The following is a 14988-nucleotide window of genomic DNA, read 5'->3' on the forward strand; positions in this document are numbered from 1 at the left end:
TATACATATATATATATATATATATATACACATATATATATATATATATATATATATATATATATACATATATATATACACACATATATATATATATATATATATATATATATATATACATACATATATATATATATATATATATATATATATATATATATACATACACATGGGTTTATGTCAGATTATTGAGTTTTCAGAAATTCAAACTTTCTATGTTCAAGACCATATGTTTGACTTACTAAAATCTCAAACAAAACAAAACAATCGAAATCTACATTTTTGCAGGGGGTGGAGCAGCCCCCGATGCACACCCCTTGTAAATTATATATCCCATCTCTGAGATCACACTACAGTGGGGAAAAGGGTAAATTCCCCCATATCCAATGTACCATGATCTCCATACAAATGTTTCAAGTTTTCTGAAAGTCGAATATTTGATCTTGACCATATGAAATTCAAGTTTCCAAAAACTAAATCATCTGACAAATACACCCATATAAAAATATAAATATATATGGGTCTACATCTCCTTCCTTTAAAAGAGTTTTTTTTTAATAAACTGAAAAAGCACTACAACATTTATATGGGCAGAACAAAAACATTGGGCAGCAAGGAACATTATAATGTTGGCAACCGATCTAGAGTGTTGGGAGTCCCTCATTGTGAGACATGCTGCAAGCCAGTAAGGCTTAAAATGTCAGAGGAGATATCATATTGAAGCCACCACTGTAGATGGAAAGTCATCCGACTGCAACAACTGGGAAGGATCAGAGGGATATATAATTTATTAAGGGAAACAATGCAGGACAGGAAAAATGTCTATAAGACATTGACTGTAGAGCTTATAAAGTTGATAAACTCACTAAAGCAGACAAACATACTGACTTGGTTGAATGAGCTGGCTTCAACAGAAATGTTACAAAAATAGGGACTGCTAATAGAAATTTCCAGAAACCTAAAGGTTTGTAGGGGATTAACGTACTATACGGAAGGGTTTGTAGGCGATTAACGTACTGCGATCAGTTACTGATAGGAGACAAAATAATGACGAACAGAGGTATAGACTATGGCCTAAACAAAGAACAATAAAATAAATGAATACATAACAGCTTTGAAATGCATACTATTCATAGAGATCCAAAATGGGTTCTTTAATACACCAAAAACAGGCAAGAACATCTGAGTGGAAAGGGAGCCATGAAAAAAATATGTAAAATGTTAGAAGGTGGCAAACAGAAAAAAAATAGAATTATTTGAGAGGAAGAGGTAAATACTACTATTACTCATGTAGATTGGGAAAGATACACATATATACATACATGCATACTAATATTTCCAGCATGGGCATTAATACCCTTCTAGCCTGCCAATATACCAAAACAGATGTTCCCATAATAAGTGTCCAGGCTGTTTTTAAAAATATCCTTTACTTGATTCATCATTGCAAGCTGTGAAGAAAGTAATCACCAGAAAGTAGAAAGGACACAAACAATTGACAGAAAACGACATCCAACAAATTAGAAAGTATATAAAAGAAATGGAACGTTTGTCATCAAATGTCAGGAAATGAGAAAGAAAAACACTTTGAAATGGATGCTTCGGACACTGCAGGTAGAAAGAGCAAATAAGTCATGAATAATACTTTTTAGATTTTCTTTGTATTTACATATCTTTAGATTTTGTGAAAAACCTCACTTAACAAATAAGTGTAAGCTATTAGAAAGTGCAATGTGTTACAGATGACTGCTTCTTTTTATTTTATTAATCTCTAAAAGAAAGGATTTTATTGCAGTGCTGTTTGTGAACTGAGTACATCAAACAAAATTGTCACAGTTAAAAAAGGGGTCATCTGGGATGGGCGCTACAGGGTGAGGAGGTCTCATTGCCCTTATCGACATCAAAGACAAGGACCTGAGAGAGTTGAATCCACAATACCGTTCTTTAACCCCCATCGCTTGGGGGAGTGGCTTGGGTGCACCCAGAGCATGAGGTAAAAAGCAAAAAATAGGCAAGTGTTAGGAGCCAGCAACAAGATCATAGTGATGCCTGGCAAAGAAAAACTGAAGGGTATAATCCTGCTCCAGAGGTTAAAAAGTGGAACTACACCTACTGTGTAAGCTGCCCCAAGAATCCAAACAAGTCGGAACACTCCTGGGACTTTCCTCTACTACAGCTGATGAGTCATGCATGACTCAAAATGAGGGGATAGAGAAAAGACTCCTTGGTCCCACATGCAACCACTGAACCAGAACCAGGGGATTCAACAGACTAGTCCACGTTAGCAGGCAAGGTGTAGCATGCTCCTGAGGAGTGAAGACAGGTGAGGCAATAAGGACCTTCACCCAAGAAGAAACCACAAGGTAGTTTGTCCAGAGATTCATGTCTCATGCTCATCTTTTCACTGAACAATAACATTTTTTATTTAATTTATTTAACATTTGTTTACTGGGAAAGTCCAACTGGGACAGAGCCCATTTTCAGTGGAGGCCTAGGGAGAAATGCTCCAGACACGTCTTTGGAATGTGAGAGGAAGAAGGAGTACCTGAAGGAAACCCATGTGAACACAGAGAGGACATACAGACTATGCACAGAGGGCACCCCAGCTGAGAATAGAACCAGAGAACCTCTTACTGTGAGGTGACCATGCTAACCGCTGCACCACTGCACTGCCCAACATCTATGAGATTAATCCATCACTTTCTAGGGGCAGCCTGCAGCTCACATAAGGCCAACTTGTGAGCAGGATTAGCAGAACAATGTGACTGATATCTGACCTCCAGATTTCTTATCTTTTTACTCCATTCCAGCAGTAGCTAGAAATCACATGATGAATCCTCCTGTTGGCCACTGCTGCCATCTAGAGATAGTTTGGAGAAGTACAGATTTTTTAGGGTTGCTGTTTGATTAAAAAATGTAATCATAATTAATCTCTCAATTAAAAATTTTAATCAAAAATAACTGCATATTAATCAACATTTTTTTCCTCCAAACATATTAGTCTAGCACTTTGATACAGACTAAGAGTAAATAAAAAGGGTCTTTATTACCACATTGAAATTTCAGTTCTCAGAATACCAAAACGTCGACACTGAAACAGAGAAATACGAAAAGTATGAATGGCCACTTCCGCAAATTCACAGGGAAAAAAATTTGCTTGGCCAACCAAAAGCTAAACAAACTTTCAAACCCTAATCATGTGGGGGGCTATGCTCCCCACCCCTAACTAAATATACCATCTCTGAGATCGATAATGGCTAAAAGTACAGTTTTGTACCTACCATAAATGTAGATGTTCGAAGATCCACATTGCTGCAGTCCTTACATATGGGTAGTCCGCTGTCCTCGGTCGGCCCGAATACCAAAGTATTAGGCTGACGTCGGTCAAGGCGCTTAAAACTGACATCAGGACGTCAGGGTACAAAAGCGCATGACCGACGTCATATTCTGTCTTTTCTTGCCCCAGATGTCAGAAGGCCCTAACAAGAAAGGCCAAAGAACAGCAAAAAATAACCAACCACCCCTGCACTAACCATATTTACAATATGTACAACACAAATCACACCACCACCTCTAACAACAGAGGGGAAGGAGGGAGGGTAAATTGGACTGCAGCAATGTGGATCTTCGAACATCTACATTTATGGTAGGTACAAAACTGTACTATGTTCTTCATCTCACATTGCTGCAGTCCTTACATATGGGTAGAATCCCAAAGCAGAGGTAAGGGAGGATGGCAAAACTATAAAGCATTAGGGGCTGCCAACATGCCCTGTAAAATTGCAGTGGCAAATCCAGCCCTAGATTTAGAGTAAAGTGGAAGGTGGTAATGCTTAAAGAAAGTATGCACTGAACTCCAAGTAGCTGCTTCCAAAATATCTTTAGTAGCCACCCCCCTTAAAAAAGCAGTAGAAGTGGCAGTAGCCCTAGTGGAATGAGGCCTAATCCCAGCTGGAATCTCCTTACCATGATGGGAATAACAGAAAGCAATACAAAACCAATCCACTTAGAAATAGTTTGTTTTGAAACAGGTTTGCCCTGAGAACCCAAAGCAAAAGAAACAAACAACTGCTGAGACTGCCTGAACCCTTTAGTCCTGCTCAAATAATATCGCAACTGTCTGTGTATATCCAAAGTGTGCAAAATCCTTTCCCCTTTATTTTGGGGTTTGCATAAAAAGTAGGCAAATGAATAGTTTGGTTTAAAGCCACACTAGAAACCACTTTAGGCATAAAAGAAGGGTTAGTACAAAGACACCCTATCCTTGTGGAAAATTAAGAAAGGCTCAACCGCCATAAGGGCCTGTAATTCAGAAACCCTTCGCAGAGGTAATGGCCAACAAAAAACAGTCTTCCATGATAAATATTTCAACTCTGCAGATGCTGCAGGCTCAAAAGGTTGTAGAGTGAGTTTCTCCAACACAAAATTGAGATCCCAAGCAGGAGTAGGAGCTCTACGTGGGGTCTTATATTCTTTGCCCCTCTAAGGAATTGCTTAAACAAAGGCTGAGAAAATAATGGTGGGTCACAGTCATAGTGAGCAGAAATTGCTGCAGCATGAACCTTTATAGAGGAGAAGGACAAACCTTTGTCCAATAACTCAGTAAGGTATTGAAGCGCAACACTTAAATTAGGTTTAGAAACATCAAAGTCCTTTGCTGTACTCCAAAATAAAAATCTCCTCCATTTATCTGCGTAAACTTTCCTTGTACTAGGCCTTCTGGCCTCCAAAATAACATTCAAAACTTGTGGAAGCTGAGACCCTCCAGGGTTTAAAACAGAATATGCCAGGCTGTTAGATGTAGAGAGTGAAGTTTGACATTGAGTAAATGACTGTTCTCCTGAGACAGCAGGTGAGAAATCGAAGGCAAAGGCCATGGAGGCTCCCGTACCAGACTTCTCAGTAATGGGTACCAGTGCTGTCGAGGCCAATCTGGAACTATTAAAATCATGTTTGGCTTGTCCTGTCTGACCTTCAGGAGTACCTTTGGGAGGAGAGGCAGAGGTGGAAAGGCATACACGTGAAGATTGCTCCAATTGAATGAGAGAGCATCCACTTTCCAAGCTGTGGGATGAAACCTTTTTGTGCAAAACTTTGGCAGCTGGTAATTTAGAGGAGAAGCGAACAGATCTATGTCTGGAGTTCCCCATAACACTGTCAATTTCTGAAATACATGAGGATCCAATTTCCACTCGTGGGGATCCATAATTTGTCTGCTCAACACATCTGCTAAGGAGTTCTGTGCTCCTGGCAGAAACCTTGCCTGAAGATTTAGCTGTAAACTGAGAGCAGTCTCCCACAAAATCATTGCTTGTCTGCATAGAGGATATGAATCGTTCCCCTTGCTTGTTGATGTACCACATGACAGTTGTGTTGTCTGTTTGAATCAACACCTGCCCTGGAAGAAGTAAATCCTTGAAAGCTATCAATGCAAATTGGACTGCTAACATCTCCTTCAAGTTGATATGTAGATGTTGAAGTCTGGCAGGCCACATGTCTTGTACCCATTTTCCATTTAGATGAGCTCCCCAAGCTTTGTCTGAGGCATCTGTCATTAGAATCTGACTCGCCTCTGGCCGGGTCACAGAGAGTCCCTTGTTTAGGTGACATTCCTGAGCCCACCACAGAAATTCCTTTTGAATGCAAGGTACTATCTGAATGACAGTGTCCATATCTTGGCAGTGCTGTGTCCATACATTTTTGAGATACCATTGTAACTTCCTCATATGCAGTTTGGCATTGGGAAGTACCAGAATACAAGATGCCATGAACCCCAAGGCTTGAAGGACTGTCCTTGCAGTCAGCCTGGACTGACGAGACAATTGGTGGAAGTAAAGAGAAAGATTCTTTTGTTTGTCCGGGGTCAAAAAGGCCATCTGGGATGCTGTATTCAGTCTCACACCCAGAAAGCACATGTCCTGAGAGGGTACTAGACTGGACTTTATTTCGTTCACAGAATACCCCAGGCATCTTAACACTGCCATCACATACTGTAAATGCTGAAGAAGTTCGTCCTTTCCTTGGGCCAGAATCAGGCAATCGTCCAAATAAGGATAGATTTGTATTCCTCTTAGCCTGAAGAAAGCTACCACTGGAGCCAGAACCTTCGTGAACACTCTGGGCGCAGTAGATAAGCCAAAGGGCAATGCAGAGAACTGATAATGAGAAGTCCCAGCCCGAAAACGCAGATATTTCCTGCAACTGAGCCTGATAGGAACATGAAGGTAAGCCTCCTTGAGATCCAGAGTCACCATCCAGTGATCTTTGCCCAGCAGAGGTAAAAGCTGCTGTAACGTCAACATTTTGAACTTGGGAATGTCCAGATATGTGTTGAGGATAGATAAATCCAAAATTGGTCTCCACGTGTTCCCTTTCTTTGGTACTAGAAACGGGCGAGAATAAAATCCTAGGCCCACTTCTGGCAGAGGGACCGGTTGTATGGCCCCTATTTGAAGTAGTAGAGAAATTTGTTTGTGAGCCTCTAGTCTTTGTTGAGGAGGAACGTCCGGCATGCCTTTGAAAGGAGGCAAGGTATGGAAATAAAACTTGTAACCTTGGTGTATGATATCCAATACCCATTTGTCTTGGGTAATCAAAATCCAATTTTCCTTGAAGAGTGCCAACCTTCCTCCCAAAGGTGCTGCCAGGCAAGAAGGATCTGGCAGCTGAAAAAGTAGGTCATTGGGCCTGTTTACGAAAGGACTGGCCCCTGCCCTCACCGAAGATTGTGCAGGTGAACTCCCTGTTCTAGGACTGAAAGAACTCTGAGCTCTGCCCCTACCACGTCTAGATCTACCCCTAGACTGAGAATCATAAGAAGGATACGTCCACCCCTTAGCAGGCCAATTCCTACTAAACTGGAGGCTGAACTTGCAAAAAATCTTTAACAGCCTGCATAGATTTAGCCTTGTCTTCCATTTTCTTCAAGACTGACTCCACAGGTGAACCAAACAACACATCAGACTGCAAAGGAGCATCCAAAATCCTTGTCTTAACATGGTCAGATAAATTCTGATCCTTCAGCCAGGCGTGCCTGCGAAGAACTGAACCAGTGGCAGCCACCCTAGACGAGGCCTGCACAGCATCAAAACCACATTGTAATGAATGCTTACCCACCTGTTCAGAGACATGCACCAAATCTTGTAATTCTTTACACTCAATGACTTCCGCCAGAGCATCCACCTTAGACTTCAATTGAGAAAGAAGAAAGTTTTGATATTTCAACATATGAAACTGGCAATTCAAAGCCCTCATAGCTAAGGTAGAAGATGTATAGACCTTCTTTCCCCATCTATCCAAAGCTCTGGCCTCTTTATCTAGAGGAACCGGATTTTTTACAACAGAGGCCTTGACACCCTTAGGTCCCTGACTAATAGTTTCTGGGTCTGCCCTAGGACTCTTATAAAGATATTTCTATTATAAAGATATTTATGAGCCTCAGGCACCCTGTAATACCTATCCGGTTTAACAGGCGCAGGAGGCAGAGAATCAGGATTAAGTGAAACCTCTGCAAACACATCTTCCACAACATCCAGAACAGGGGGTATAGCCAAGGGCCTATGTTGGGGTAAAAGCAAAAATTCCCTAAGCCTTTTCCGAGAATCAGAGAAGCCCTGACCTTCCCACTTAAAATGTTCCCTCATAGAATGAAGTGTCTCTGAAAAAGAAAAATCCTCTGGAGGAGAAGCAGAAGGAGTGGAATCATCTGCATCAGAATCAGAATAAGGAGAGTACTCCTGCAAGTCTTCAGCCGAAGACTCTGAAACATCCAAGCCTGCTCAAAACTTCCCAACTCTGGCTCCACCCTAGGCCTCTTATCAGGAGGGGCAAAGAACCTCTAATCAGAGTAATCAAATCTTCTGCCATTTTAAGCATGTTCTTCTTAGGCACAGACCCTGCTGAACTAGGAGTGACACCAACAGAAGCTAAACCTGGCCTGCCTCTGGGAGAAGCCTTGGAAACAGAAGGAGAGGGCCTAACCACCTAGGAAGGGAGGGAGTACAGTAACCTGAGAAGCCCCTTCAGCCTGACCTGCCTCCTGAGAGGCCACATCCTGCAAAATCAAAGTCTCCCCCTGAGACCCCAGAGAAGTCTCCGTGGAACCACCGTTTCCACTGAAGGCTCTAAAGAGCCGGGATCCGGAACGGACGACTGATCTTGCCTGGGTTTAACTGTTTTGGCTTTGCGCTTCTAGGTAGAAGCGGCGCGGAGAGTCCGGCGGCATATTATAATTGCACCGCTCGAAGACCAGCCTAGCACAATCTAACCTTCGCAATAGTGCGCTTATTGAACCTAGCACAAAAGCGACACCCAACAACGTCGTGCTCAGACCCCAAACAAGGAATACATAAAGAATGATAATCCCTGTGCGGTATCTGTTTCCCACAAGAAATACAGTTATTCACTTTTTCTGACATCCGGTAAAACACTGAGGCAAGAAAAACCAAAATATTCCCACGGGTACTTAGCCAACTTGGATTCGGTCTGAAACTCCGAACTCGAAAAATTTCAGAACGCCGAACGGCACTTGCAACGCTGCTTCTGCATCGGACCATGCGGCAAAAAAGACTGAGGATATGACGTCGGTCATGCGCTTTTGTACCCTGACATCCTGATGTCAGTTTTAAGCATTGACCGGCCAGCCTAATACTTTGGTATTCGGGCCGACCGAGGACAGCGGACTACCCATATGTAAGGACTGCAGCAATATGAGATGAAGAACATCAAATGTTTTCCCTGTGAAAAAAATTTGTGGAAGTGGCAGTTCATACTTTTCGTATTTCGCTGTTTACGTGTCATCGTTTTGATGTTCGGAGAACTGAAGTTTCGATGTGGTAATAAAGGCCCAATAAAAAACAAGACAAATAAAAAAAAGAAAGACATTGATGTTGCGACTTTATTTTTTCAGCCAATTGCTTAAGCAGACCAGTTTATTTACATTGGTTGGTTCAAGGGATGGCCTTTTTTTATTGACAGCATATCCAGACACTGAAAAAAGTGTTCACAGGGGACAGTAGTGGCTGGGGGTGCTAAATATTTTCTGGCCAACTTAGCCAGGACTGGGTAATTGTCCTTGTGTAGCTTCCACCACTGCAATGGATTAGAGTGAACATCAATTTGTTTTTCAAGTCTGTATTGCTCAACAACTGCTTTTTCAGTGGAGGCATCTGTGGCTCATCTTTATACATTCATACATTCACATTCTCTTTCTGGGTGGTTCTTCTGGCTGATGATGATCATGTTGATCAGAATTTTCCACAAGAATGTCTAGCTCTTGCCAAACCTTGTGTCTTTTGCCCTTTTGCAAGCATTTTAAGATTTTTGAAATGTGGGTCTAGTGCAGTCAATTCCTAACCATGAAAGGTTGAGGTTCAGTTTGTGGTGTTCTAGATTCATCAAAAATTCATCTTTGAAACATATGATACTAGCAGAGTCATCATCAGATAAAACCATTTCGACTTCAAGGTGGCAGAGGGTTGGAAGTGTCATTGAGCAGGAAACATACTGCTATCCGCCCAGTAATTCTATAGCATAGTGACAGGGACTGAGAACCTATTATACCAGATGCAGTTTCTCCCACTCTGTTCCTGTTGGCAATGTGAGCCTGTGTTTGTGGTCTGGTTACGCTTTGTTGTTTAGAAATCATTCAATCATCTAAAGAGGTGAATTCCAATGTGTGGAAACATCCTGAATTAATTTCTCCTGTCGCTGACACAGTTGCACCTATTGCGTTGTCAACTCAGCACTATTTGCAGGACTGTGTTTAAAGTATCCCACAACTTTGTGGCATTTAGCTAGGAGGCCTTCAATTCCAGACTCTGCAACTGCTTTATTTACAGACAACTGAAGGCTGTGTGCTGCACAGGGCATGTTCTGAAAAGGCAGTCTTCCTAGAGCAGTCGTCACATTACGTGCATTGTCTGTGCCAGTGCCAAAAGTAGTCACTTTCTCATAAATCCCCCATGATCTCACCACTGATGAAAAGTGCTCTGCACAGTTTTCTGAATAGTGTCATTCTTCAACTTGCTTAACGCACAGTGAAAATAAATGAGAAATCCAATCTTTGTCAATGAAATAAGTAACAAACAGGTAGCTATCATTAGCTGTGGACAACCAATAATCACCTGTTAAAGCTGCATTTCAACTCCTGCCATAACCTGACTTATTTTCTCTCTCTCTTGCTCATACAAACCATCAAACTGATTGCCTTCCAGGTCCTCCATCATTAGCAAAGTATAAGACAGATTTCCACTGGCGACACAAATAACGTCCTGGAGGCCTTCATCTGTAACCGTGTTAATCAGTCAACTATTCTCAGCAATCCATCTTGCAACTGCATTAATAATGTTACTGTAATTCCCTTGATCTATTGGTTTTTGCCATATCCTGAAGTTCAACTAATGCAGTCTGGTGATGTGCTGATTCAACTTTAGTTGACAATGCACCTGATGTTCATCATGAGCAATAAAGGCATGCTTGGTTCACAGTGATAACTCAGTGATGAATTGCAACAATGATACTTAAACTCTTTCTTGCAATATTTGCAAACCATGGTATCACTAGTTTTAAAAACAAACTTTCTATTCAAAATTATTCTTTCCACCTTTGATTGCATTTTGAACCAACTTCAGAAGTAGTAATTTTCTCAAATTCCCCATGATCTTGCCACTGATAAATGGTGTCATTCCATTTGAACCAACTTTCATTTATCATTCATTAAGGAAGACCAGAAACAATGCAGGAAGAGATCAAGTGAAGCTGACCCCAGCGCTACTTAATATGTGAATTAAATAATGCACATAGGTGTTGCGTTAAAAATTTTAATTGCTGATAATTTTTTTGCATTAATCGGACATGTTAATGGCAGCTAATCAACAGCCCTAATTTTTTTTTCTTTTTCTTCTGCAGATGATCAATATGAAGCAATGGAGCCTATCAAAATTTTGCACTGCTCTCTGCTTCCACACAGCAACAACACTGTTAGTGTGGGTTCTGGCTCATGATCATTAGCCCACAGAAACACTTAGAAGGTTTAAGTATTTTAGACAATGAAAACAGAAACATTTTCAGGACAAATGTTTGATCAAGAGCTGAACTACATTAGTGGCAGAAAAAATTGAGAGGTGCAGGGGCTGAGCTTCATGCCTGATGTACAGTACTGTGGCTTGTACTGGCAGAAGCACATCCACTCTTCACAGCAGGAATGAAAAAAATTTCAGAAAACATCTGAGCTTGGGATATCAGAAGAGGAAATCCCAAGAGTTGCCCACTACAAAATGCCTATAAAGTCAGATATTCTGGATACGTGTACTTTCACCTACTGATACTGGAGCATAATACACAAACTGCACTGCCTTAGATGAAAAAGTCTTCCCAAAGTACAATTGCAAACAAGTACTAAAGAAGTTAAAGGGGTACAAACTTGCAGGTCAAAAAGGGCATTCTACAGAAACAGTGAACCCTTTTAGACTACACAACCAAAGGAACATGTAAATATTACACGGTTTAACATCCTGGTATTCTGCTGCACAGTTACACTTTTGCACGTTCTAATTTTATTAGACTTGTGCTTCTAACAAGCCTGTATCTTCAGCAAGTGCCACGGAATACTGCTGATACAAGATTCACTATAATATTAAGTACTGCAAAGTAGGCAAGAAACTGCTAATGTTGACCAAACAATTGCCCTTATTATGGAAACCAACAGAACTACACAAGCAGCAGCAGCACTCATCTTAAAATGAAGAAACACAAATGAAGAAACACAATTTACAAATTAATAAAAAATAAGTGTCATTAAAAAGTGATGTTAGTACCAAAACCAAACCCCAGCAGCAAGCTATAGAAGAAAAAGTATAGTGTATTAAAAATGTAGATTTGAGAAATCCAGGCACTGTTAGTCGTAGATAATTTTGGCTCCTGGGAGCATACATGCACGTATACCAGTGAAGACCTCATGCAGCAGCAGCACTTGGGCTGTATTCTGCACATGCTGCGGTTAAGAAGTTGCTAAGGTTTTTCTAATGCTTTAAAAGCAAAACCTGAACCGTTTTGTCCTCACGTTTTATTCTTTCGTTTCTGATACTTTGTCACCATGTCCTGCAAACTGTAAACACAGTTAAAACAGAAAAATATAGTGAACAAAATAATGAAATAAAAATGCTGTCCAAATAATATTAAGCATAACCATAAATAAGGAAGGCAAGACAAGGAGAGGGACAAACATTTTGGACTGCCAAAGAGCAAACCTGGAAAGTAAACACAAATTAATAATGAATGCCAACAACATGGAACAGACACAATGTTAAAATCAATGCTCAGTGCTGAGAACTGGCAGGAAAAAATGAAAATGATTCACTTACCATAACATTTTACCTTTTTATCTCAAGAATAATTTTCCCTATCTGATTCATTATAGCAAAATGTCAGCCAGACGATGAGCTACAAGCATTTAGCACCACAAAACTAACACAACTCACAAACTTATTTAAACACTGCCCTTTAACTGTTTCAGCATCTGTTTATATAACAATATAGCTGATAAGGGAGAAGAATGAATTCTATTTTTCTTCATATCTGTTAAACTGTTATATGGGCAGTGTAACTGGCCACTGTGGTGTAATTTTTGACCGGTCTGGAGGAGGGATGGTTGCCTGGCAACACTCAACACGCACTGGATGACAGCAGCCACAGCACTTGTCTGCTTTTTTCTTTCTAAACTCTTGACTGTAAGCTGTTGCTCCCCTCTACTCCAAATCCCCCAGCTCTCAATTAAAAAGTAGGTACAGGAGATTAAGGGGCTGGCAGTCCCCTTACAAATAGAACTAAGCATCTATCTAGCCATTTATCCATCTGTTTATCTAGCTGTCAATTATCTAGTCTAGCTGTAACTCTATTTATCTGCCTACCTACCTCTCCTCTTTATCTATATCTATGTGTCTTTCTATCTCAATAAAATAAAACCAGACCATGTAAATAAAAATAAAACAAAGGCAATGTGGTTGCAAGCAACAGACAACTATACTCAAATAACCACATCACTTGCTATTCTGAACCGCAAACTTATGTGAAACCCAGTTCTGTGCAAGTGCCTGATCATGAACATGGTGTAACAATACTTAAGACAGCACCTACACATGAATGCAAGAACACAAATATACCTGGTAAATGTAAAAATAAGGGTCAAAAACTGGAAAAAAATAAGTTATGTACTCACAATAACGTTCCATCTCACCTTCATTCTTACAGATGGGTTCGGAGCTGATCTTCGGCTCCGAGTCAGCCTACTACAAAGCTCAAGGTCTTCAGACAGCTGGAGGCCAAGTCCCTATCTCATGATGCACCTTGAGTTACCTCAGATCTTGTTTGCTGTGTCTAATAATACCATGTTCCATTCCATCACTCTTTGGAAGAAAACCCATAGAAAGAATGAGCAACTAGGATAAAAACTAGTATCTCAGTCCTTGAAAAACCCAGGTGAGTGGGAAGTAAGAATGAAGGCAAGATGAACAACTCACATGGAATGTTATGGCGAGTGCATAACTTCTTTATGTGAAGTTATTCTATCTTGCCGTTCATTCTTACAGATGGGTAGCACACCCCAAGCACCATCTTTCTCGGGTGGCTCATGGGAGTATGTTTTTCAGGACAGTAGAACCAAAGGAAGCCCTGGCCCTGGAGGCCTTGTCAACCTTGTAATGAGTGATAAAGGTATGAGGTTTTAAACCAAGTGGCTGCTGCACAAATGTTGTCTATAGGAAGCCTAGCAGAAAAGGCAGAAGATGTGGACACTGCTCTGGTAGAATGAGCCTTAATTTTGTGTTGTAAAGGTAAGTTGGCAGCTGAATAAGTGAAGGTGATGCAATCAGATAACCATCTAGATATTGTTGTTTTTGTCACTGGCATACCTTCCCTAGAATCTGAAAAGGAAACGAAAAGTTGTTCTGATTTTCTGAACTCTTTTGTTCTATCCAGGTAAAATCTGAGCTGTCTATGAACATCAAGTTTGTTCAGCATATGCTCTAAGATGTTGGTGTGCTTGGGGAAAAACACTGGTAAATCTATGATCTGGTTAAGGTTAGCTTCAGTACAAACTTTAGGTAAAAATGAAGGATTTGTTCGCAGGGACACTGTCAGCATGGAAAATCAAATAAGGAGGCTTTCAGGACAAGGTTGTAGCTCTGATACTCTACGGGCAGACGTAATGGCTACTAAAAAGATAGTCTTCCAAGATAAATATTTCAAATCACATGAGGAAGCTGACTCAAAAGGTGGGAGAATAATGTGTGAAAGCATAAAATTTAGGTTCCATGGGGTATAAGGGGATTTCACAGGTTGTCTGAGATGGAAGGGCCCTTTGAGAAAAGCTTTGGATAGCTTGTACGACATTATGTTCAATCCTTCAAAGCCAAGGTGAAAATTAAAGATGGCGGCAAGCTGTACCCGAACTGTAGCTGCTGCAGCTCCTTTATTGAAAAGCATAGTCAAAAATTATAATACTGAGGAAATGGGGGCTTGATAGGGATAAATGTTATTTTGAGAAGCCCATACAGAAAATCTTCTCCATTTAATAAGGTATAACTTTCTAGTAGAGGACTTATGAGAAGATATTTGAGAGGTTATGGAACCTGTCTATGTTGGGAATTGGAGCAGCCAAGCTGTCGATTTCAGGGACTGAAGAGAGGGATGAAGAGCTCCTGACAAATGTGTCAGAAGGTCTGGGACTGAGTCCAGAATCCAAGGCTCTTCCAACAGATGAAGTCGAAGGAAGGGGAACCAAATCTGACGAGGCCAATGAGGGGCTATTAGAATGATGGCCCTTCCCAGGGCTTTTGCTTTCTGCAATACTTTGGGCATCAAGGGAATTGATGGGAATGCATAGAGGAGACCTGGAGACCAATCGTGTACGAGTGCATCCTACGGGGCTTCTCCCGGGGGGGGGGGGGGTGAAAGTAGCTTCTGCATTTTGTGTTCATGTGGGAGGCAAAA

General features: G+C 40.9%; 1 protein-coding gene across 7 annotated transcripts in view; it reads right to left on the minus strand.

Annotated features, from left to right (window-relative positions):
* MYO18A (myosin XVIIIA) overlaps positions 1 to 14988 on the minus strand; it is a 2129602-nt gene that overhangs the window by 103586 nt on the left and 2011028 nt on the right. For 4 of the 7 annotated variants that reach the window (XM_044054444.1, XM_044054441.1, XM_044054440.1 and 1 more), the window contains one exon: positions 12062 to 12106. The exons of the other annotated variants lie outside the window; for them this stretch is intronic. In XM_044054444.1, coding sequence (XP_043910379.1) covers positions 12062 to 12106 — 45 coding nt within the window. The remainder of the gene's footprint in view (positions 1 to 12061; positions 12107 to 14988) is intronic. 7 annotated transcript variants of the gene reach the window in all.

Source organism: Protopterus annectens, chromosome 13.part0 (assembly GCF_019279795.1).
Source record: "Protopterus annectens isolate FY-2018-M chromosome 13.part0, PAN1.0, whole genome shotgun sequence".
Lineage (NCBI taxonomy): Eukaryota > Metazoa > Chordata > Ceratodontiformes > Protopteridae > Protopterus > Protopterus annectens.